The 23,076-nt window shown below is 38.2% G+C and overlaps 1 protein-coding gene across 1 annotated transcript in view; it reads left to right on the top strand.

Moving 5' to 3' along the window:
* kcnh8 (potassium voltage-gated channel, subfamily H (eag-related), member 8) overlaps positions 1-23,076 on the top strand; it is a 95,697-nt gene that overhangs the window by 14,021 nt on the left and 58,600 nt on the right. The window contains exons 2-4 of the mRNA XM_030148160.1: positions 12,799-13,032; positions 16,626-16,757; positions 21,304-21,431. Coding sequence (XP_030004020.1) covers positions 12,799-13,032; positions 16,626-16,757; positions 21,304-21,431 — 494 coding nt within the window. The remainder of the gene's footprint in view (positions 1-12,798; positions 13,033-16,625; positions 16,758-21,303; positions 21,432-23,076) is intronic.

The raw sequence follows: 23,076 nt of genomic DNA, 5'->3' as shown, positions 1-23,076 counted from the left end.
GATTTCAAATATGAATGTCAAAACAGAAGAAAATAAATAAACAAAACACTTAAACATAAGACATATAATACATATTCAAAAAAGGAGTGAGAAGATGCATAACTTACTGCACATAAACCTCAAAAAAGATTTAAGTTATTAAAAAAAATACAACAAAAGTGCTTCTTGCATACTTTTCTGAATATCCATCTGCTCTACACTGTCATTGTGGAGTTTCTTCTTCTATTAAATGAACACCTCACGCATAAAATCACTCTTCTACCAACAACAGGGAGGCGCATCAGTTGGCTTTTATTGCATAAGAAGGGTCTGTAACAACCTCTTTGTGCGTCCTTTTTTCTCATCTCTCCGTGCCCTGTTTCCTTCTCTGCCCTCCCTCTCCCTTTCTTTTCTTTGGCTTCCCCATTCTCTCTCTTCTTGCGTCCCTGTGGGGCTTTCTCCAGCAGCTGTCATACAGCAGTGTGAGCATGGGGGTAGATGATCTATGGGCTCCTTCATAGGAGCAATTAGCCAGAAGAAATTCAGAATGGAGAGAGGAGTAGAGATGTGAGATGATGAGGAAGTTGAGGCAAAAGAATGAGGGAAGACCCAGAGCAAAAACAGGAAGGAGACAAAGGGCATGGTGTGGATAAATGGTGGAGTGGTAGGAAACAGCCAGATTAAATCTAAAAATGACTCAAAGAGAGAGATGATTCACGTTTTCCTTTAGCAGAGGTTGAGAGTGCAGCAAAAACCTGAAGCAGATAGAAGTTGCTCTCAAAAAAAAAAAAACAAAACATGGAATTGAAGGTGAACATGTGCAACGAGTGAGGGAAATAAATGGATCGGGGAGAAGAGGGGAAAGTCTGGTGAAATTCCAAGGGTAGAGAGGAGATGAAGAGTAATTAGGTGGAGAGATCCAAAACGGTAGGAGGGATTAAAAGAACAGCTGGGAGGAAAAGAAGGAGGGACCACTGGGAAAGGAGTGAAAGTTGAAAGAGGAGACATGGAAGGAGTGATAGAGCAAAGGACAGTGGGAGTGAGTGAGAGGAAGGGAATATATAGAAAGGAAAAAGAAGGAGGAGGTAAGAGGGAAGGTGTTGTGCTGGAGATGGGAGGAGGTGAGAGAAGCAGACTGGAAAGTATAGCAACGGAGGGAAGCAACCGGGGAAAGTAGGACAGAAGGGGGTATAGGTAGAGGACATGATTAATGGGGGAGAGTTCATCATATTACCTTACATTATTCTATTTCCATGGTTAAAAATTTGACATTGTTGTGCATATGCTGTGTTACAAGGGCTTTCAGGGGATATTACTACAATAACACAACAGGAGTGGATTTAACTCATACAGATTCAAACATCCATCATCTACTGATCCACACTGTTTAATACCTGCTGATCCACTAATTCTATCAATACATGTAAATAACAGGCGTAAATACAGTTGGTCATCTTTTCATAGTCATCAGATATGACCCATTTGGACGCTCAGAGGCTACATAGTGAACATGGAAACAGTGGTGGCTTTTCCATTGACCCTCAAATTGCGCAATATAACTTGCCTAATGGAAAAAGGACAACTTCGCCAAAAGTCTCATTTTTCGATTAAAAGTTTTTGCGCTTTCAAAAGGTGAAAAAGTGGAAAGGCAAAGGCAAATGGTATATCAAGCAAAACTGCAATGCAACCTTTTTTCGCAACTAGAGTCAGGTGAATTAATAAACCGGATGTTGATGAACGTTACAACAAGCAAAGAAGAAGAAGAAACATGTTGCGGTATGAGTGGACACACCAGGAAACCCAATCATTTTTTAATTTAGTACGAGATAGAGGAGTAATGTATAATAATCTGTAAATCAACACCACATTTACATTCATCATGTTTATGGAATGACTTCTCGTGTCATCTCGCGATAATAAATAAACAAATCATCGCATTTGTGATTTATTGGAAAAACCAACATTATGCTCTCCCGTTTTTTCAACATTTAGTAAATATCGGTAAAGTTTTGCACAGATGTACAATGGAAAAGCGACTAGTTTCATCTTCTACAACATTAATTCACCAGTAAAACCCATGGAGGTGGATCAGTGACAGTGGATGGAGAGACTTGGTTTATGCTCAGTTAATGATAGATTTTTACTGAAAAAGTCACTTCTCTGTTTTGATCAGTAAATTAGATATAGGAAAATACACGATTTACTTTGGAAAATGCAAAATACAGAGGATAATATTAAAATAAAAGGCGATACACTGAAAACATCTAAATCTTACCAAGTGTATTTTTGTCATTTCTAGTCAAAATATCTCAACACACTTAAAATAAGACATAACCATCTAAAGAGTAACTTGTAAGTGAGATATAAGAACTTATTTTTAGACAATAGATCTTGAAAATCTTATTTCAAGAAATCTTACCAAGATACTTTTCACTTGTTCCATTAGCAGATTTTTTATTTTTATTTATTTTCTTTTTTTTTTGGGCTTAATTCAAGCATAAAAATCTGCCAATGGAACAAGTGAAAATTCTCTTGGTAAGATTTCTTGAAATATGATTTTCAAGATCTATCGTCTAAAAATAAGTTCTTATATCTCACTTACAAGTTACTCTTAAGGTGATTATGTCTTATTTTAAGTGTGATGAGATATTTTGACTAGAAATGAGAAAAATACACTTGGTAAGATTTAGATTTTTGCAGTATAAATCACTTGAGAAAGGTTAAATATAAAGAAATATTCATTTGGGATCTGACACAAAAGTAACACTGGGTCTTTATGTGTTAAGTACAGTGTTGGGAGGTAACTTTTTAAAAGTATTTTAAAATTGAATGACCAGTAGAAACCCAGTTACCAATGTCAGAAGTTACATACATGTGATTTATGTTTGATGACAAATGTTTTAAACTTATATGAACTTTGTTGACTGGAAATATGCCAGAAGCAGACATACCTGCATGGTGAAACGATGTTGTATTCTACAGACAAGCTTTTTACTAAAAGAGTGTATTTTGTAATCACCAACACATTGATTACATTATTTTCCTCATTATTTTTAATGTATTTTCATTTTGTTAAAGTAATGTACACTTGTATATACAGTACATATACCCCAAATACTGTTTCATAGTATATTTCAGGCAGGTCTATACAATATGTATGACAATGTGCATCATTATATATTTTTTTCTATCCATGACTGTTAGCAGTAGATAGACCTATTGTTTCCCGAGTTGTTTTTTGAAGCCACAAGTTTGTATTTTGGTCATCCTCAGTTTTAATTTTATCGAATTATTCATGTATTTATCTGGGATAATACAATAAAATACAGTGGACATACAGAACATCTGAAGTACTGCACAAAGAGTATATAACTTTTAGCAAATTCATAACTCCTGTCCCTGGTTGGGCTTTTCAACAAAGAAAATACATTTACAGAGAGAAAGAAGAAGTGGGTCTTGTTTTGTTGTCAGCCAGTTCTTAACCTTTGCTGTGAATGTTTTGAAACCTGTTATCAGTTTTATTTCATTGAGCTTTGTGTTCCAGATGTGACTACCCTTTGTGGAGAAAGCTGACTGTGTGTGGGATATTCTACAGTTATTGTTGTTGACAGAGCTCCTGGTAACTCTGGTGCCGTCCTGTCTGAAACCATGAAACCACAGTCACTCTGGTGCTGACTGATACATTTGAGAATTAATTTAGTGAAGTATTCAAAACTCAATAAATTACATTTTTCAGATGTGACATGTATGTGTGAGCTCAGTGAATCTGCTTTTTTTTTTTTTTTTTTTTTTTATATACATATATTTATTTGAATTTTGAATATTAGAATCAACGTATACAAAGTGAACATAGACATACAATATGAACTATAGTAACCCCAGTCCCAACCCCCCAGCCCCACATCTCATTTATCAAGGTTTACAAAGAGGAGAAAGTAAATATATAAATATATAAAAATGAAGAACATAAATATACATAAAGTTACAAAATTAAATGCATAGTGCATTACCATTTAAATGTATCCAGACAGCAGATTGACACTACTCAAGGGATTGCAGAGCCAGTGTAGATCATGGCATACAAGTGTTACTGCAGTACACCCAATGACAAATACATTTCTAGCATAAAAAGAGCTGGGTTTGTGAAATGAACATTGAGTGCCCTTACAGGATGTGTCAGGAGATAGTTACAGGATCAAAGGTATGTTTCAGATCAGTGTTTTGGAGAAACTTTAAGAAAAGGCCCCAAATTTGATCAAATTCACCAAGCCTATGTTTAAGACTATAAGTCAGCTTCTCTGCTGCTAGACATGAAGGTAATTTTTTTTAACCCTGTAAAGCCTGAACAATTAAATCATTGACATAAAATTCCAGTTCTTTGAAACTGGAGCCTTTATTGGTCCTTCTGAACAACCAAAAAAATGTTTTTCAAATATCAATTTCCATATATGAGTTTCCATTTTGTATCATATTTGATACATTGGGTCTCAATGCTCAAATATTATTATTTTTGAACAAACGAAAACATAATACAACACAAACATGTCTAATAAATTGGTAATTCATTTTCAAAATTGCCAAAGTTCTACCTCCTGACAATCTTGTAGTGTCACTGGAAAGGCCTCTGGTGAACAAATTCTTCCCCTCTGGTGGATTATCTGTGTATTGCATGTATCTAATTACATATATCTGGTTTTTCAAGAAAAAAGATATCACACTGATCATGTAGAGGGCTTCAAAACTCATGTATCAAATATGATACATTTGGCATTATAGGGTTAAGCCAATGACTAATAGGAGGACATGATATATTCTTCCAGTACAGTGAATCTGCTTTTTATTCCTTATTTGCCGGACTTGATTGTTTAATGAACCTGTGTGTTTTGGAGCTGCTTGAACCCAAACTGTCTGACAGTATTATATATTTTTTGCCTCTATTTTTGCTCTGTGACACCTGAAGTGACTATATTTGGGTAAAAGGGTGGATCATTAGGGGTGACTGGTGAGCTACTGCAAAATATTAGCTTAATACCACAGTAAAACTACATATTTCATCAAACATTTTATGCTGCAGCACCAATAAGGGGGGGTAAAAATGACAAAGTCATGGGGTCCAGCATCTGTGGGGGGGGCCCTAGAGCAGAGGAGGGGGTCCAGCGGATACAGGCTAGAAGTTGTGAAAATGTCCTGTAACATCCACTGTATAGGAGAGGCATAGAAGTCGGGAATCAGACGTTGAAACCATGTTAAGTTTCATTTTCATTTTCATGCTATCGCAGGTGATGTTATGTGTGGACTGCCCCCCACCCCCACCCCCAGCTCCGACAGATCAACAAGATACTGAATGTTATGAAAGGGCCCCCACAATGTTTAGCTTTCATGGGGCCCACAACTGGCAGCCGCACCCCTAATTTTATGGAACAAATTGACTTCTACTGTTGACAACAATTGAGCTTTTTGTCAAGAATAAAACTTTTTATTCAATAAACAGAAGCTTGGAGCATTCTCAGTATGGCAGGTGAGCGAGGCATCAAACAGAACTAACAAACTAGATTTGTCACAGCAGTCATGAAAGCGCTTAAGAGTATTAGCCTTAAGATCTTAATAATGGAGCAATAAGTTAAAGATAAACCCCTAGAACACATATTAGATGGTGCCAATAAAATTAATGAAATGATTGGTTTAGTATTTTATTACAGACGTTCTTAGGAGCCAGTTCTTTTTTGAGCCAACTCCTAGTGGCTGACAGTTGTATAACACCACTGCTGTTGCTCTGTTGTTTATTTTGCAGAAGTTTGTGAATATCCTCAGAATTGTAAAGCACATTCCTTAGTACATTTTCAATATTTGGCAGATTCTTTGTGCTTCTACACAAGACATCTGACATGAAAGCAAAGACAAACGTAGAAGGACAAGGTAAATCTGAACAGGAGAAAGAGTCAAAAAGAAGGGCTTGCTATTGCATGAATGTGGTTTGGATGAGCACAAATAACTGACATGGAATAGAAAACCATACTTTGCAAATTGTACTGCAGACTAGTTCCCACAAGGGACTCAAACACCAGCTCTCCACCTACGCATGAATCATGTCAAACAGTATGCAGACTCACATTTTAGACCTGTATTTAATTCATTTGTATAGTATTTGCATTGAATGAAAAGTGACAGTCTATTTACATTGTTATGCTGCATCTCATATATTAATATGTTCTGTTTCATCAGATGCTTCATTGAATTTATATAACAAAAGATGATACGAAATACACCGTTCCACAATTTTTATTTAAAAAGTACTCTATTGTGATATGAAAATTATCTGGGTTTGACATTGCAATTATGAGGATATGTGATTTTGGTTATATACAGTCAGTCTGAGCCACAATCATGTTCTTAATAAAATCTTCCCTCACATATATGCGTTATCTGCATATTCGCCTATCATTTTGTCTGTAAAATATCCATTTGAGTTGTCTGTCAAGTCTATCCAACCAAAGTAATCCTCTGTCAAACAGTGTGTTTTTCACTGTAAACATTAGCTCTCTGTCATCACTATGCCCTCATACTGTGGGAGCTGCTACTAGACAGGTTGCAGGCCTTTGCATCGGGTCCCTGGGTGGCCAGAAGTTCTGTCGGTCTCTCTCTGCCTCCCTTAAGCCTGAGGGGTCTGACGTCTGACAGCTGGTCCCATAGCTGAGACCCGTTCTGACCATCTGTCTGGGCTATGTACTCAGAATATTACTGCTGACAAGACGTTACCAATGTTTTTTTGTTTTTTTTTGCAGATATCGCTATCATATTTTTTTTATTTTTTTTTTTTACTATTTTATATATACTATCTTCATGACTGTAAGATAAAAAGTCCCGGTTTTCACAATCTGTGTTTTATTTTACCATTTCTTCCGTTATATCATTTTAACTGTCAACAAATAATATCTGGTACCACCAAAGCGTGATAAAGAAGAAACACAACCAAGTCACATTGTGCTTTGGTTGACAAATCACTTTGTGCAATGAACAACTTCACTGTTATTGTAAAGTTTCGGAAAAGAAAGTAAATATTAGTGACCTATTTTAAAGATTTAAGTAGGACTCAGCCACAGAGTACTGGGACTGACTCAGATGCAGATTTTTTTGGTCTATTCATTGGATTAAAGCAATGTCTAACATTTTTGTACCAGACTATCTATTAACAAATAGGCCTTGTTATGTCATAGACTGCATTTAAGCTTCAGTGGTATCACACATTGGGTTTTTTTGTGCTGTTGTGTAGACGCAAAGAGTTTTCATTTTGACCATGTTGACTTTGGACACAGAAGCAGAGAAGAATCTTTCCTACAGTCACAGAAAAAAAATATCAGACCATCAAAAGTCATCCAAAACAATGGTTATGCAATCAAGTACTAACTCCTGTGTGTATCATGTGACTAAAACAGACTAAAAGCACTGTTTTTGGCAGTACAATGCCATAGCTATTGATGTAAAAACTGAAGTGATTTTGGTTATTATCAAGAAAACCATGGAAAATGGCTAGATATCACCTCTGAAAGTAAACTCTTATGAGCTATTTTTGTTATTATCATTATATTTGTCAAAACAAATGCACCTTTAGTTCTACCAGGCATTAAAATGAACAAGAAATTGAAGAAAACAAGGGGTGGTCAAATCATTTTTCCATATGTGTCAGTATGTATTGTAAATGGGGACATGCAACACAGTGGGTTGCCATGTCAGGCACCCTGGGAGCAAATGGGGGGGGTTAAGTGCCTTGCTCAAGGGCACATCAGCCAACAATTTATTTGCCAGTGGAGGGCATCAACTACTCGAACCCTCTGGTCTTAAGCTGCTTCTACAATCTTCTAGGCCACGGTTTCCCCTAAAGTATTCCCAAACACCACCATATTTGGACAAAAGTGTAGAGTTGAGGAAAAAACAGGAAACTTAATTAAACATTTCTGTATAAAGTCATTTTACAGCGTTGTTAGTGTAAGTTATTAGCCACAGTCAAGCTCTCTGTCAGAAGAAAGTATGTTTTATTCAATAATCCCAAAATCAGACTCAGTAAATCCTGACATAGTAGACTCTAAACCCCTCTATTAGGCATAAAATTGCAGTTATAAAATAATAATTTAGAGACCAGCAGAATGTTTCTGTTTCTAAGGGCTCAAAGAAAACAAATGAGACTAGAATAACTCTGAGAAAAACAGTTTGAACCAGTCTGTTCACAGAGAATATCATCTGTTTGAGCCAGCCGTTCTTGGCCCATCTTGTGGCCGTCTACGTATACTTGCATATATTTTTGTACTTGGGAGATGAAGCCCTCGTTCCTTGGTTTTTCCAATAATCAATTGTGCTCAGTCTTTAGTTTTTCATTGAATCTCTTCTGTTCCCCAACAGTGGCTACAAAGACTAGTTAATGTAAAGCCTCAGTCACAAATGTCGCTACGAACGGCTACGATCACCTTGCGAACGATTTACGGACTATTTCATACAACCTTCTCAAGGCAACCTTATAAGAATGGAGTGTTCGTGGACTGTTCCTAAATTCGTAGCCAGGTGAGTGATGTTGTCCAAGATTCTCCACAAACGCAGTATGAAACCCCCTTTTGCCCCTTTACCATCTTGAATGCGATGATAACGACATGGGACTATTAGTACACAGCCACTGTTATATACCAATCTAAATATTCTGAAACAGTGTAAGATCTTCCCACCATCGACTTGAGAGCGCCGTGGGTTTCACATAGTTTGACGTACATTCCCCTTACGACAAAATAATTCATGAAGTGGCCGTAGGTCTGACGTAGGAAGGTCTCAAGGCACCCTTACAAAGACCGTGACGACTGTATACGGTGTTCGTACGACACAAAATCGCATCATTTTCTCACAGAGGCCTCAAGATGCTCTTGCGATTTGAATGGCAGCTGTACCGATTTCATAAGACTGCTGTTGTTGTGCCGAATTCTACTCCCTGCCGAAAACTGCATTGCGCAGCAGCTGCCGAAAACAGCTCCCCCTTCCTAAGTCAGCCATAAAGAGAACAGTGTGCACAAAATTCACCCTGCCACACCAGAACAGCTCCAAGTCTGAGCTGCTAGAGTAATTTTACTCCTTTAGCTTTGCAAGCTAATTCTGATGGGGGATGCAGTTTTTGGCAGTACCCGGTGTCGAATTCTGCTCCCTGCCGAAAACTGCATCCCCAGCCATGAAAGATATAGTTTTCGTTAGTATCTGTTTTTATTGTTATATATTTTGTGCGTTGTGTGTCTAAGATTTAACTTTTGAAAGTTTTATATACCTTACAGTTGGCACATTCTTTAATATTAAACAGACAAAAAACATAACTGTAATATTGTCCTCTTCATGGCTGACTTAAGAAGGGGGAGCAGTTTTCGGCAGGGAGTAGAATTCGGCACAACAGCTGTAAGAAACTAATGCTCCCTCCATGCATGTCTACAAATGTCTATGAACTCCAGGACTCATATGAACCAGGAGATTCATACGAACCCATCATTTATAAGAAGCTTTGTGACTGAGGCTTTAGTTTAGAAATTGAGCCAGTTACCATCAACAGCACTTGGACTTGGACACAAACATGTAAGATCACATTTTAATCTTACATATTGAACCTTTTTTTGCATTACCTCATGTGTAAACCTCTTAATTTCTGTCTGAGTCACATCAGATACACTTAAAAACATTGCCTAATTGCATGACAGACTATTGATTTCAATTGAGCAACAACTTGCAGCCGATATTACATAATGTGTGCTTAACCCATAAAAACAGCAGCACTGTAGAACGTCTATTGTGTTGAAAGTCTAAATTACAGTATATTACATAATGTCATAGTATAAAAATTCGACATATCCGCCCGACATGAAACATAATTTTTTGCCAGTGCCAGAAAGTGTACCAAAGCAATTTCTGATTGGCAAATGGCATTATAAAAAGGAACATGCTGCTTTTCTGATTTGAAGGACATATACAAGGTTTTGTTCTCTGGTGCCATATTCCTAATTCAGAACCTAGGTGGTTTTTCTCAACGACGCCTGACATACAACATAAAATAATTAAGCATCAGCGTTAGTGGAAAAGAAATTATCGATGCAGAAAATTGATTTTTGTAATGAAATGCAATTGAAACAAGTAGTTTTGCGGGATGTCTCAGTAAACGATCTGTGCCTGTTGGTGTAAATAAACGTGTGACTCATTTGTTTACAGTGATTACATTACTATTTAGGGTAAAATTTATTACCACTACATGTACTGTACCTTTAGATGTGTGTGCAGTCAGACCTGTTCGGCCTATAGCGCTTGTGTTGCATAATAACACACACACACATTATATTATAGGACCTGCCAAACCAGTTATGTGTGGTATAATGTGCTTTATTCTGTAAACATTAGCTGTCTATCATCACAGTTCAGCCTCATCCTACATGTATGTTGGCACTGCGGCTGTTTGTTTGTGCAGATGGGAGTGTGTTTGTGTGCTTTCATATATCAGTGGAGGTAAAAACAGCTGGTCTACTTCAACCACATATTTAGAGCTCGACACAAATAGGCTAATTAATCGTGATAGTCTTCAGTGCTAATGTGTATCCCTTTTCATTGTCATCACTTGAGCATGTCCTCCATCCCAGCTCTACTTTTCTGCTTTTCTTTGCAAAAAATTTCTGCTTAACAAATAAACCTTTCTTGCCGCAGCTCTTACCCAAAGGGTTGAACAAAGGCAGGGTCAGTTTCTTCACTCTGTGGAATGGGTTTCAAGAGGGGGATATTGTTGCACTTCAGCTTGCAGATAAATCAGTCGTTTATTGAGGTAAATGACCTTGATGATGTAGCCCACACAAGCTTTCATCTGCCTGAGCTGAGGGCCAAACTATTCTCTGAACATGTGCGGTGAAAGTCATATTTTAGCCTTTGTGGCTTTTGAGAGCAGTTGAGTAAAATGTCCAGAGAGGTGCTCCTTGACCGGTTGAATTGGTTTCCATTTTTATGATATAAAGTTTTAAAAGTGACTAGTGAGTAGTGGGGCTTGAATCTCTAAAAGTACTGTTTTTTAGCCTCTAAAAACATCTTATAGCTGCTTTAATTAATATTTTACAATTGACTAAACTGTGTCATTCAGGTGGTGACTAACTGAGAAATTGAGAAATATCTGCATCACAGTTCTCTACGTGAACTGATCTTTTGACTTTTTGGCACACAGCTGTATTGTTTGGCTCACTTACACTGTGCTCATATCATTTTCATTTTCAGCTGTATGCAGGGGAGACAGATGTTTCCAGTAATGAAACAGCTGCAAGCTGTCTGTCAAAAAAAAAAAAAAAAAAAGGTGGTTGTGAACATAACATTGGTGTCAAAATTAAATGTTCCTTTACCGACCTTTCTATTTTGTTGACTTGTGTTTTTAGATTATAGCAAATGTTTCTAATAATGTTTACAATCAGAGATAGAAGATATATTTTTACTTACAAAGCAGTAAAAATTTTTTACCGCCCATCAGTGAAGTCATAATACTTGATCTTATTTGCATCTGTTTCATTGCAGCTGTCAGAAATAATTACCAAGGAGACAAGATATTGTCACGTGTCCTTCCTTAATACCCTTACAGAACTTTGGGTTCACACCAAACAGCATGAACGAAGTTGCATTCAAGATAGGTTACATATAGAGGACAAACTCGTGTAAAACCATTCCATATATGTCAATTTGCATATTTACCCAACCAATCACCAGTTCACTCTTGGCCTTCAGCCAATCCTTCTAAGGCAGGGGTGTCCAACCTTGGTCCTCGAGAGCTACTATCCTGCATGTTTTAGATGTTTCCCTCTTCCAGCACACCTGATAGTTGTTATCAGACTTCTGCAGAGCTTGATGATAGACTTATCATTTGAATCAAGTGTGTTGGGAAGAGGGATACATCTAAAACATGCATAATAGTAGCTCTTGAGGACCAGGATTGGACACCCCTGTTCTAAGGCATTTTTCCCCAAACTAAATAAGAACACACAATAGCTGATTCCTGCTAGGCAAACAAAACCTTTTAACAGGCTGGAGTACGTTTTTGTTATAGTCGGCATCTCTTTTTTCCTGTCAGCAACAAAGTGACATAAAACATGATGTAAGTAAACCTTTGTCTGTAAATATGATTTGAGTGTTTCAGCAGGGATGGTGAAAACAACAACTCCCATGATCCCACACTATTTCACAATACAGTGACCAAGTCCCAACAAGTCATATGTAAGACATGTTATGAAATCTGAGAGCTAGACTTACATTTAGGTGCAATGATTAACTGATCAAATAAATACACACAATATAATAGATAAAAGACAAGTGCATTTTTTCTTCTCAGAGCTACTGTACATACATTTTCTCTTCTCTTCATTTTCTCTACATTTTCTCTGCTAAAAATAACTATGCTCAATAAGAATGAAGATTTTTGTGAAAGTCAGCATGTACTCAAAATCAACAGAATAAGCACAAAATCCTTATAATGAACCAAAGTCAACAAAAAAATGAACAAATAATAAACTAAATGAAATAATAGGTATCATAGGAAAGTCAATTTGTGACACATTTAGATGTAAATGTGACTTTAATCAGCTGGAACTCTTGTATTCTCTTCAAAATCTAAATGTGGGACATTGTCTAAATATGTGGGACACATAGTCCCACACACCTGGTCACCCTTATTCACAGCATCATCGACTACTTGTTTTGTAATTGTTCTCATTTAAAGACCCCTGGCACAGAAAGATTCAGCTGTCGCAAACTCTCACTTTGTCACTATCTTCTCCTACTCTCCTACAGACAGCAACTTCATCCTGGCCAATGCTCAGGTGTCAAAGGGGTTTCCAATCGTCTACTGCTCCGATGGCTTCTGTGAACTCACAGGCTTCTCTCGGGCCGAGGTCATGCAGAAGAGTTGCGCTTGCAAGTTTCTGTATGGACCTGAGACCACTGAAGGCATCATCCTCAGTATTGACGAAGCTCTGGAGGAGCGTAAGGAGTTCAAGGATGAGATTATATTCTACAATAAGACAGGTGAGGTTTGGGAAAACAAAAGGGCGGGGATGGAAGGTTTTTGCATTCAATTCATGTGGCCTTCATCTAACTTTGCCAAACAAGTAGTTCATTCAGGAGAAGACAAATGAAGAAAGCAGTGAATGTGCAAAGGATGTGTTCGCGCACAAATGGATTACACTTCAATGAGGTTATTTCTGAAGCAGCTCCATTCTGCCTTTGCAGAAATGGACTTGTGGATTTATGAAGTCAAGGGTGGAGGAATAGATGTATATATAAGTTTTTTAACCAGCCCATTCTCATTAAAAGGTGATTAGACAGAGCCGTCTGTCACAAATGTACCCCAGTTATCACTTGCTTCAACACTGGTTCCACATTAAACTTTCATAGCTGTCAGCTTACTCTTTAATCCTGTGTCCTTCTAATACAGTCGGCTCAGACTAGTCATGGCTAAGAATTGTTTGGTGTGTGTCCTGCTGATGAGCCGGCTGACCAGCGAAGACAACACATATAAAAATAATGAGCACATTCAAGCATCAGCAGCTACATACTTTCTGCAGAGTGGGCCAGTGCCTCCTCTAAATGCATGATTTTTACAGAGTTTACTTTACTTTTATGTATGACCCTACAAGAAAAGAAAAATGGAAAAGGAAAGCATCCATGTTTAAATTGTTCAAGTCAAGCTGGACAAAAAAAGATCTGTAATTTCATGACAACAGGACAGATTAATGTGCGTTATGATTAAAATATAAACAACAGCTTTATGATGAGATTATGACATGATATATAAAACATAAAACAACCCCAAACAACTATCAGAGGTATCTATTGCCATATTCTGCCACTTTCTCATGATATTTCTTCTAACTGATGAATTATGACAGCAGATTTTGCAGGCAGCTCAGCAGTACAGTTTGTGTAGACACAGCTAAACTAATACCGTCACAGATGTGACTTGTCTAAGCTGTTCTGTCTCTTGCTTTGTTGTCAGCTCCGTCAGACTCTGCTCATCTCTAATTTCCTTTTGTCACTCACTTTACATTCACCCTGTGTGTTTCATTTCAATGTCATTTCTTTCCTTTTTTCCCACCTCATTTTAGGTGTTGGAACCAGTTTGTCTCATCGTCAGTGGTTTTGTCTTCACTTACCTCTGTGTCGTTCGTGTTTGTCTCATCCTTATCTGTCTGTCTATCTGAGCTTAACTCTGTTTGTCCTCTGTCTGTCTGCCTGAGAAAAGAGAGAGCTGTTCGCAATCAGGACCTCTCTTCTGCTCCCAGTGGGCTTGATAGTATGCAGATAAGCACACGCACACACACACACATACCAACAATCACACACTATGATTGAGTCATCAGCAAGGAAGATTGAGTGAGTGGGAGTGATGGGAGGGAACTCCATGGGAAATCCCTCTTAATCAGCAACTCTTTCCTTCTCACTGAACAGAGCGACTGGTGCAGAATAACCTTTCTTTGAAAATGCTCATCTTAATGAAAATTGAGATTCCCAACAGGATTTGTCGGAGAAAAAGGTTGAAATCTTGAAAAAAGGGGCATTTTTCTGTCGAAGCCCAACATCAGACAGTGACAGTAATAGGAATTTGATATAGATGAGTAAAATATCTGTCCGCTCCCGCTCACATCAAACAAAAATCCCCAAAACAACATTCAGTACACTTCCACTAGCATACAGTAGATACTCTAGAACACACAGTGATGTGTTATGGAGACATCAAACAGCTGGCTCAGGCTTGTGTGGTGGGACTTCAGTTGTTTTTTTGTTTTTTTTTTACATTAGGCCTCACACAACTCAGCTTCCACAAGTAAACTCACAGGTAATATCAAAGACTGTATAGAAAAGTGGTCGTTATGAGAGAGCTTCCAGAACATCTCCATGTTTCTGTGGTCCCACCCCCTACATGTTATTCAATGAGACATATCTAAAACTGTGTCCCCAAAGATGCTTTAATTAGCTTAGTTTTGATAGAAGAGAAGAGATTTGGCTACTCTGCTGTTTGGCTAAAAAGCTACTAAAATTTACTGCATTTTATGTTCTACTAATGTTTAAGTTCATTTATTTTAAGGATAAGATGACAAAAAAACAAAAACACAAAGAAAACTTTCATGTAAATATGTTCAAAGTCAAATTCATTAAAAGTTATGCATATGGCTGCCGCCCTGTGATGTCAGAATATGCAAATTAGATGAGTAAATTTACTCCCATCATAAACTTTGGGTCATTTACAGTATGACTTTATCTCTAACCACTTACAAACTTACTTAGGCTACAGCTTTTCAAAATCTTGATCTCGAAATTGGATATTTTTTAAAGAAAACTCAGGCGCCTAAAGGGTCAACAAGGTTGAATTCACTTTTCTCCATTTTTAATTTGATAATATTACATTTTTTTGGCTACAGGAAGTATTTGATCAATGTTTCTATTTAAATATGTTTAAATCTAATATTAAATCTGCTCAAGACTATTATGTCATTATCTTGCCACATTTTCTTAGTAAATAATGTAAACCATATTTTTCACTGCTGATGTTGATTTTGTGTCCTTGGTGGTGTATTTTTTTCTGGTTGGCATTTGATTTAAGGGAAGTCTGAAAGCTGCAGCATGTCACAACAACAGTATGGCTCTAATTATGTTCCATCATTTTCGTAAAAAATAAAAAATAAATAAAAAAACATATATATACTGTATACCATCCTTTATCCACACTGCTACAAAGCCAGTTCCATAAAAAGAATCAATCAATAAAAAAATGGTTTGCAGAGTTTAGTTTGGACAAAAAGTGTCTGATACAGTCCTGGCCTCAACCCTGTCCAACACCTTTAGGGTGAACAAGAATGATGATTTATTACGTACGAATCGGAGCAGATCTGCATGTTCAGACTCAGATGTGAGAAGAATTAGCAACAAATTCATTCTTGTGCTCTTGTATAACGTCATCATGGAAAGTTCTTCAACTGTTGTCATACTTTAGGTCATATACAGTACCTGACCCCATGATGACTACAGGTATTTAATTGTCAAACTGAATGATTTACATTTCCCCAAAACAATATTTAATATAGTAGTCTGTGCATACTGTACACTTTTGATCAACAAGTGCATCTGTGAATGTTTTACTAAATTGCTTTCATTGTAGTGCTGGCAACAGAGCTGAATAAAATGATGTATCTGTTCAGTTTTTAAAACAAGAGATTCATCCTTTGCCATTGTTTTCATGCCTCGAGCTTACAAAAATGACACAGTAATGAGCCCGAGCACACCAACACCAGTACAAAAACACACATGCCGACAAATGCTGACCCAGAGTTCCTTTGAAAAGCAATCTATTTAGCAGAGATGGGACCTCAGTGAAGGGTTGATCTCTTGCTGTGCCTGGGGAACAGTGGCTTGGTCTATTTAAAGGCTCTGTTCCTCCTCAGGGACTTCCATCTGTGGACATTCTGACGAGGAAGTCTGGGATTCAGTGAAACCCTTCCTTAATGCACATACACACACTCACTAGTCCACACATACTGTATATGAAAACAATTCTAGAGTATAATAAATGATGCCTGATAATAGTGTTATTAAGAGTCTTTTTTTGTGTGTGTTTGTTTTAGCGGTTCAGTTCTGGTGCCTGCTGGACATCGTGCCAATTAAAAATGAGAAGGGAGACGTGGTGCTCTTTCTGGCCTCATTTAAAGACATCACTGACACTAAAGCCAAAGCCATCCATGAGGACAAGAAGGAAGGTCAGTATGCACATGAATGAATATGGAGTAGGTGTGTTAAGGCTGCACAGACAAAAACATTAGGATTTTCAGTCATACAAAAATGGATTTTATGAATTTTGACGATTATTTTTGAGAAAAAAAAAAAGAAAAAAAAAAAGAAGCTAAACATTTTTCTGTAAAGGTTGATTTTGCAAAATTTTGGTTGATAAAATTGCAGAAATGGAAAATAATACTGGAATATAATATTTGTGACTGTATTTTCAATATTGTAGAATCCCCGGAAAATAGAAGTGTTGTGTTTTCATTACTTTAGAAATGAATTGTTTATGTCTGTAGAGAAACTGTGTGAATTGGTCCAGAGAGGACAAGTTTCGGCAGTCACATGAACTGACTCTTTACATAATGATTACATTGTGATTTATTTGCCAGTAAAAAAAACCTTTCAGTGTTATAAAACACATATAATTGTTTTTCAGTGCACCTCATCAGACAACTCATGAAAATGTGTTTTTAAAAACCTGAGGCAGCAAAGTTTGTAAAAAACAAAATCTGTGTCACTGCAATGACTGTAATGCTCATTTTACAATCATATTTGGCAGCTAACTGTCTGAACAACTTGACCACTAGGTGTCACTGTAGCTGAACAGTGGAAGTTTAATGGGATTCGGTAGCCCCTTGCTTACACCTGGTTGCCCCCGGTTGCCATGGTAATGCTACAAGATGCTTGAAGTAATATATCCCTAAGCATCCATGTAACCAGAGGCACATCAGCTTAGTAAAACCAAATTTCAAACAACAGAACACAACTCAAACAACTAGAAGCACTCGGACAGCGCAGACCTCCGCCAAGGCTGATCAGTGGCCCCCCCCGTGGGCCCCCCCACCCCCCATCACCACCAAAATTTAATCATTTCTTCCTTATCCCATTTCCAACAAACCCTGAAAATTTCATCCAAATCTGTCCATAACTTTTTGAGTTATGTTGCACACTAACGGACAGACAAACAAACAGACAAACAAACCCTAGCAAAAACATAACCTCCTTGGTGGAGGTAACAATCGCTTAAATGGACACATATCGAAAACTAGAAGCACTCGGAGAGCGCAGACCTCCGCCAAGGCTGATCAGTGCCCCCCCCCGTGGGCCCCCCCACGCCAAGGAGGTTATGTTTTTGCCAGGGTTTGTTTGTCTCTTTGTCTGTCCGTTAGTGTGCAACATAACTCAAAAAGTTATGGACAGATTTTGATGAAATTTTTTGGTCTGTGCCCCCCCATGGGCCCCCCCACCCCCAATCACCACCAAAATTTAATCATTTCTTCCTTATCCCATTTCCAACAAACCCTGAAAATTTCATCCAAATCTGTCCATAACTTTTTGAGTTATGTTGCACACTAACGGACAGACAAACAAACAAACAGACAGACAAACAAACAAACCCTGGCAAAAACATAACCTCCTTGGCGGAGGTAACAAGCAACGATCAGCAAACAATCCAACGTTTGTCATGAATTATCTCATAAAACAAAAGACCAGTGAGACAGACTTTGAACTGCTAAGCTAACACTAAGCAGATCCAACAAGTACAAGTATTATTTCTCCACTGCTAAAACTCACTAAACGAGACAAAGAACAGCCAAAATAATGGTCACATTATGAAGCAAGGATGACAGATTTTGTCTTTGATTAGCTGTTTTCTGATCATAACTTGGTTTTATATAACTGAAACACCTGCTATCAGCTAATCCATTATTTTGTGTTATATTGAAATGAGTCCAACTAGGAACAAATGGTGCAGAATTAATGAATAAAATCACAATGACATGCCTTTGAGACACTAAGATTAATAATTGCCATTATGGCTACATTTTTTTTTTTTTTTTTATCCTTGCAGAGGTGTCTTTGGATTGTTGCTTTAATAAAAATACCTGGGGGTTCCCTGGTGGCACATCCGGTGAATGTGCACCATGTACCCTGCGGCCTTATTACCTCCGCCAAGGAGGTTATGTTTTTGCCAGGGTTTGCTTGTTTGTTTGTTTGTTTGTCTGTCCGTTAGTGTGCAACATAACTCAAAAAGTTATGGACAGATTTGGATGAAATTTTCAGGGTTTGTTGGAAATGGGATAAGGAAGAAATGATTAAATTTTGGTGGTGATCGGGGGTGGGGGGCCCACGGGGGGGGCCACTGATCATTGGTGTGCAACATAACTCAAAAAGTTATGGACAGATTTGGATGAAATTTTCAGGGTTTGTTGGAAATGGGATAAGGAAGAAATGATTAAATTTTGGTGGTGATCGGGGGTGGGGGGGCCCACGGGGGGGGCCACTGATCAGCGTTGGCGGAGGTCTGCGCTCTCCGAGTGCTTCTAGTTGAAGCTTTTGACTGTAACCTGAGGCCATTTGTTGCATGTCATTCCCATAGACTATTCCCCAATTTTCTGTCCTTGTCTAATAAAGGCAGAAAAGCCCACAAATAAATCTTTTAAAAAATTCAAATCAATACCTCATGCCATGGTAACATAAATTAAGTGATTGATGAGGTTGCAGCCTGTAGTTTAAATGATAAACCTTTGTGGCTTATGTAGCTCATGACTGTACAGAGGCTTCTCCATTTTTGTCAAAAAGTGTTGAGTTGCAGTTTTTAATAATGACACAGAAGACAAGCACAAATGTTTTTGACTTCCAACTTTGTTCCATCTCCAAGTCTTGAACTGCATGTAAATGTAGTGACGGTTGTTTAACTCCTCTCCTCCTACCTTGTAAAGCAGACTTATCAATCAACCACCATAAAAATAACAAAAAAAGACTATCAAATGTGCATGGGCTTCCTGAGCGTGAACTGATTTTCCTCATCTCAGGCTTACTTTTCCTGGATTCGCCTAATTATTCTCATTACTGTAAATAAGCAAGAACAGGAAACAGAAAGCAAAGTTATTTTTACACACATAATGAAATGCTTTTCATAGGAAGGAAAAGGGGCTGATGTAGCAATGCCTTTAGACAGAGATGAACACCTCACCATAATGAGTTTCAGTCTGACAAAGTTGTTTAAATGAGAAAATGCGTGGTAAGACTCACAAAACATTTGCATTTATGTGCAATTCGTTGTGCTGATGTAGCTGGGGGTGCTAGTTTTTTTGTTAGGTTAAGGGAGTGCAGAATAATAATAACTAAGTTAGTGATGAGGATACTAACTGAGCATTTACACTCTATTTCTGTAACACATTGGAACAGCTCACAATGAAGAATTTTACTTTGCAGACACTAGAACATAATATTGGGCATTTCCATGCATGCTGAGGAAGCCTTTGGAGGACGGACAGACTTGCGTCCTGTGACCCAGTTAGCTCACTATCTGCATGAGCTCTTTCACACTGACCGGACAATGAGCACAAAAAAAGAGGGAAACCCAGTCTCTGGCGTCAACAGTCTCCTCTCTCCACCCCTCCTTACTCTCTTTTCTGAACTTGGGCTGTACCCTTGTTGCTGTCATGCTTTTTCACCCTGAGTAAAGTCCCACTCATGCTTTTATTTTTAAGTTTGTGTCGCCCTTCCCTCACCTCTATTTCTCATCTATTCCAGCAGCCCACATGGTACAGTACTCATCCATTCCCACCTCTCCGATCTGCCCTACATGCCTTTGCCCCACCACCTCTCCTCCCCACTTCTCATGTCCCACAACGCCAACCCACCCCTCTACCCCACAAGAACAGCTATAAAAGAGAGGGGAAATTCATTAGATCTAAAAATAAGCATGTCTCTGTCTCTGTGCTCCTGCCGTGTCGCGTCCCCCAAGGCTGCATTGCGTTATGGATGGGCCCTGTCTGTTTGCCTCGTCTGGGGTCCGTGCACACACTCAACAGAGCGCACACACTTTCCAAAGGACACTCAATAGCAGTTATCACTTCTATCCTCAAGCTTTGTTATTGCTGTTATCCACCCTCAAGCCAATCTGGCCTTAGTCCGCTCCTGTGGGTTCACAGCAATGAGAATGGGGCTCAGAACCCAGTAGCAATAAGGTGCCTTCTTCTATTACCCAACTCCTCAGTCTAAACACATCACTCCTGCACTATCTACTTAATCTACTGCTAGTCTCCAATGGAGGAAACGCACACAAATGCATGCCTGCAAGTGCACACACACACAAACCAATCTACCTTAACAAATCTGCCATACCACTCTTAACTGCCTCTGTGCCCCAGCAGTGACTTATCAAAGCTGAAAATTGTGCTGTTTTATTGAGGATAGCATTTTCACAGTAAGACATAATCCACCAATATTTACGGCTGATTAATGTGAAGTAAGTTGCAAATCTTTTCTGACATTTGTAAAAACCAATGACATAAATACGGTATTTTTCACTGTACTCAGAAATTGCGCAATTTGCTCAATAATGACACATTCTTTCCTGATGCATATTCATGTTTTCCTATTCAGGACAGAATATTATGTATTTCATCAAGCATAATGACTGATTCAGTCATCAGGAGTTAACCTATGGGGGGTAAAGTATTGTAGGGGGATGTGCACTGGCTCTTGTGTGAATGTGTGTGCATGTGTTTACAGAGCGGCGGCGCGGCAGGGTGAAAACAGGCTCTCCATTCAGCTCAGCGCGACTGCGTAGCAGCACAGTGCTCTATCACATCTCTGGTCACCTCCACAGCAGAGAGAAGAGCAAGATTAAACTCAACAAGGTATCATCAAATACTTCAAACAATGGGATAGGATATAACATGATGAAGTAGCATCAAAACTAGATGAACTGGGCTGAACTGTGGCATAGGAACTGTCTTTTGTGTGTAAAATGGTAAAGGTTTGAGTCTGCAAAATCGGCCTTGTAAACTGAGAATAATCATTGGATTATTTTTGTTTGTTTCTTGTAACTGTAATTGCCCATGGCCAACATGACACAATTTTGTATAAAACATAATGCATGTTTAGAATGACATACTAGATACTACATACAGTGCAGTATGCTGTCTATGAACAGTAATACAGTGTACAAGTGACCACCAAACCTCTGACTGTGAAAACAAATGTCTGTGTGCCGCTAGTGGATCATAAAACAAGTTTTTAATGTGTTTAAAGAGAAATCTCTTCAAATTGGTTTCCTACTGTTGCCCATGACAGCTCCCTGTTGTTAACTTGCTTATTAGCTGAACTTGTAGCATTTGTATTAGAACATATAACACAATAACAATCACTCGTCTCTCCTGCAGGACACGGTCTTTTTTGTCCTCATTTCTCCTGTATGTCTGTATTTCCTGTACATGGACAGTGAACCTAAATTCCAGTAGAGCAGGTGGCGGGAATGCATTAATTATGCTAATTGTGACCGTAAGACAAATGAAGATGGAGAGCTAAATGCCCATAATGCATTGGGAACACTGTATATGCTACAGAAAGCAGTATACTGAGAAATTTGACTGGATCATCTGAATATTTTTGGCAGGCTGCAGAATCAGTACACTGGTAGTATATGGTATGGCATTCAAAACAATGTCAGAAAATGACACTCAACTGTCATTTTTTTATTTTTATTTTTTTAACTTGTCTTGTCCAGCATCATAACAGCCGAATGGTAGTCTGGTTGCCTTTTGGTGCTGAACAAATTTGCTTTGCCAAGGGAAACTTCATAAAGTATATGAGGCTCCCCTTTACTTTCAACTGTCTTTATTTTGAGTTTTGTTGAACCACATTTCAATGCCGAACCTGACATGAAAGAACAGGGGGGAGGAGAAGAAAGGGGGAGAAGAGAAGAGTGAAGAGAGGAGAAAGAGGAAGAAGAAGAAGAAGAAGAAGGTGGTGAAGACCCTCACAAGAAAATACCAACAATACTAACAACAACCATGGTGATAATTATAATGGTAACAATAACTAGAACAAGAAGTCAGTAAACTAGGCAGAAAGATGAAGAGAAAAAAAATTACAATAAAATAAAAAAAAGTAAGACCTATTAAATGAGAAATATAGGAAAAGAAAACATGAACAGAATATCAACTGTCATTAAGGGTTTGGGCCATGTCCACTCACAAGAATGAAGTTTTGCCCCACCTTTTCCATAATCTGAAAAGTTTGTGAAATGTCATGTTTTTTCAGATTATGTTGTGTTTAACCTGCAAAGACCCAATCATCTACTGATCTTAAATGTTTAATCCCTGTTGATCCACTAATCCTATCAATACATGTAAACAATTGGAGTAAATACAGTTTGTCATCTTTTCATGGTCATCAGATATGACCCATTTGGACGTTCAGAGGCTCCTTAGTGAACGTGGAAACAATGTTATCTTCAACAACATTGATTCACCAGTAAAACCCATAGAGTTTGATCAATGA

The sequence above is a fragment of the Sphaeramia orbicularis genome, chromosome 11 (assembly GCF_902148855.1).
Source record: "Sphaeramia orbicularis chromosome 11, fSphaOr1.1, whole genome shotgun sequence".
NCBI classification, from domain to species: Eukaryota; Metazoa; Chordata; class Actinopteri; order Kurtiformes; family Apogonidae; genus Sphaeramia; species Sphaeramia orbicularis.
The sequence above is the reverse complement of the archived record's forward strand: the minus strand, read 5'-3'. Positions and strand labels throughout refer to the sequence as shown.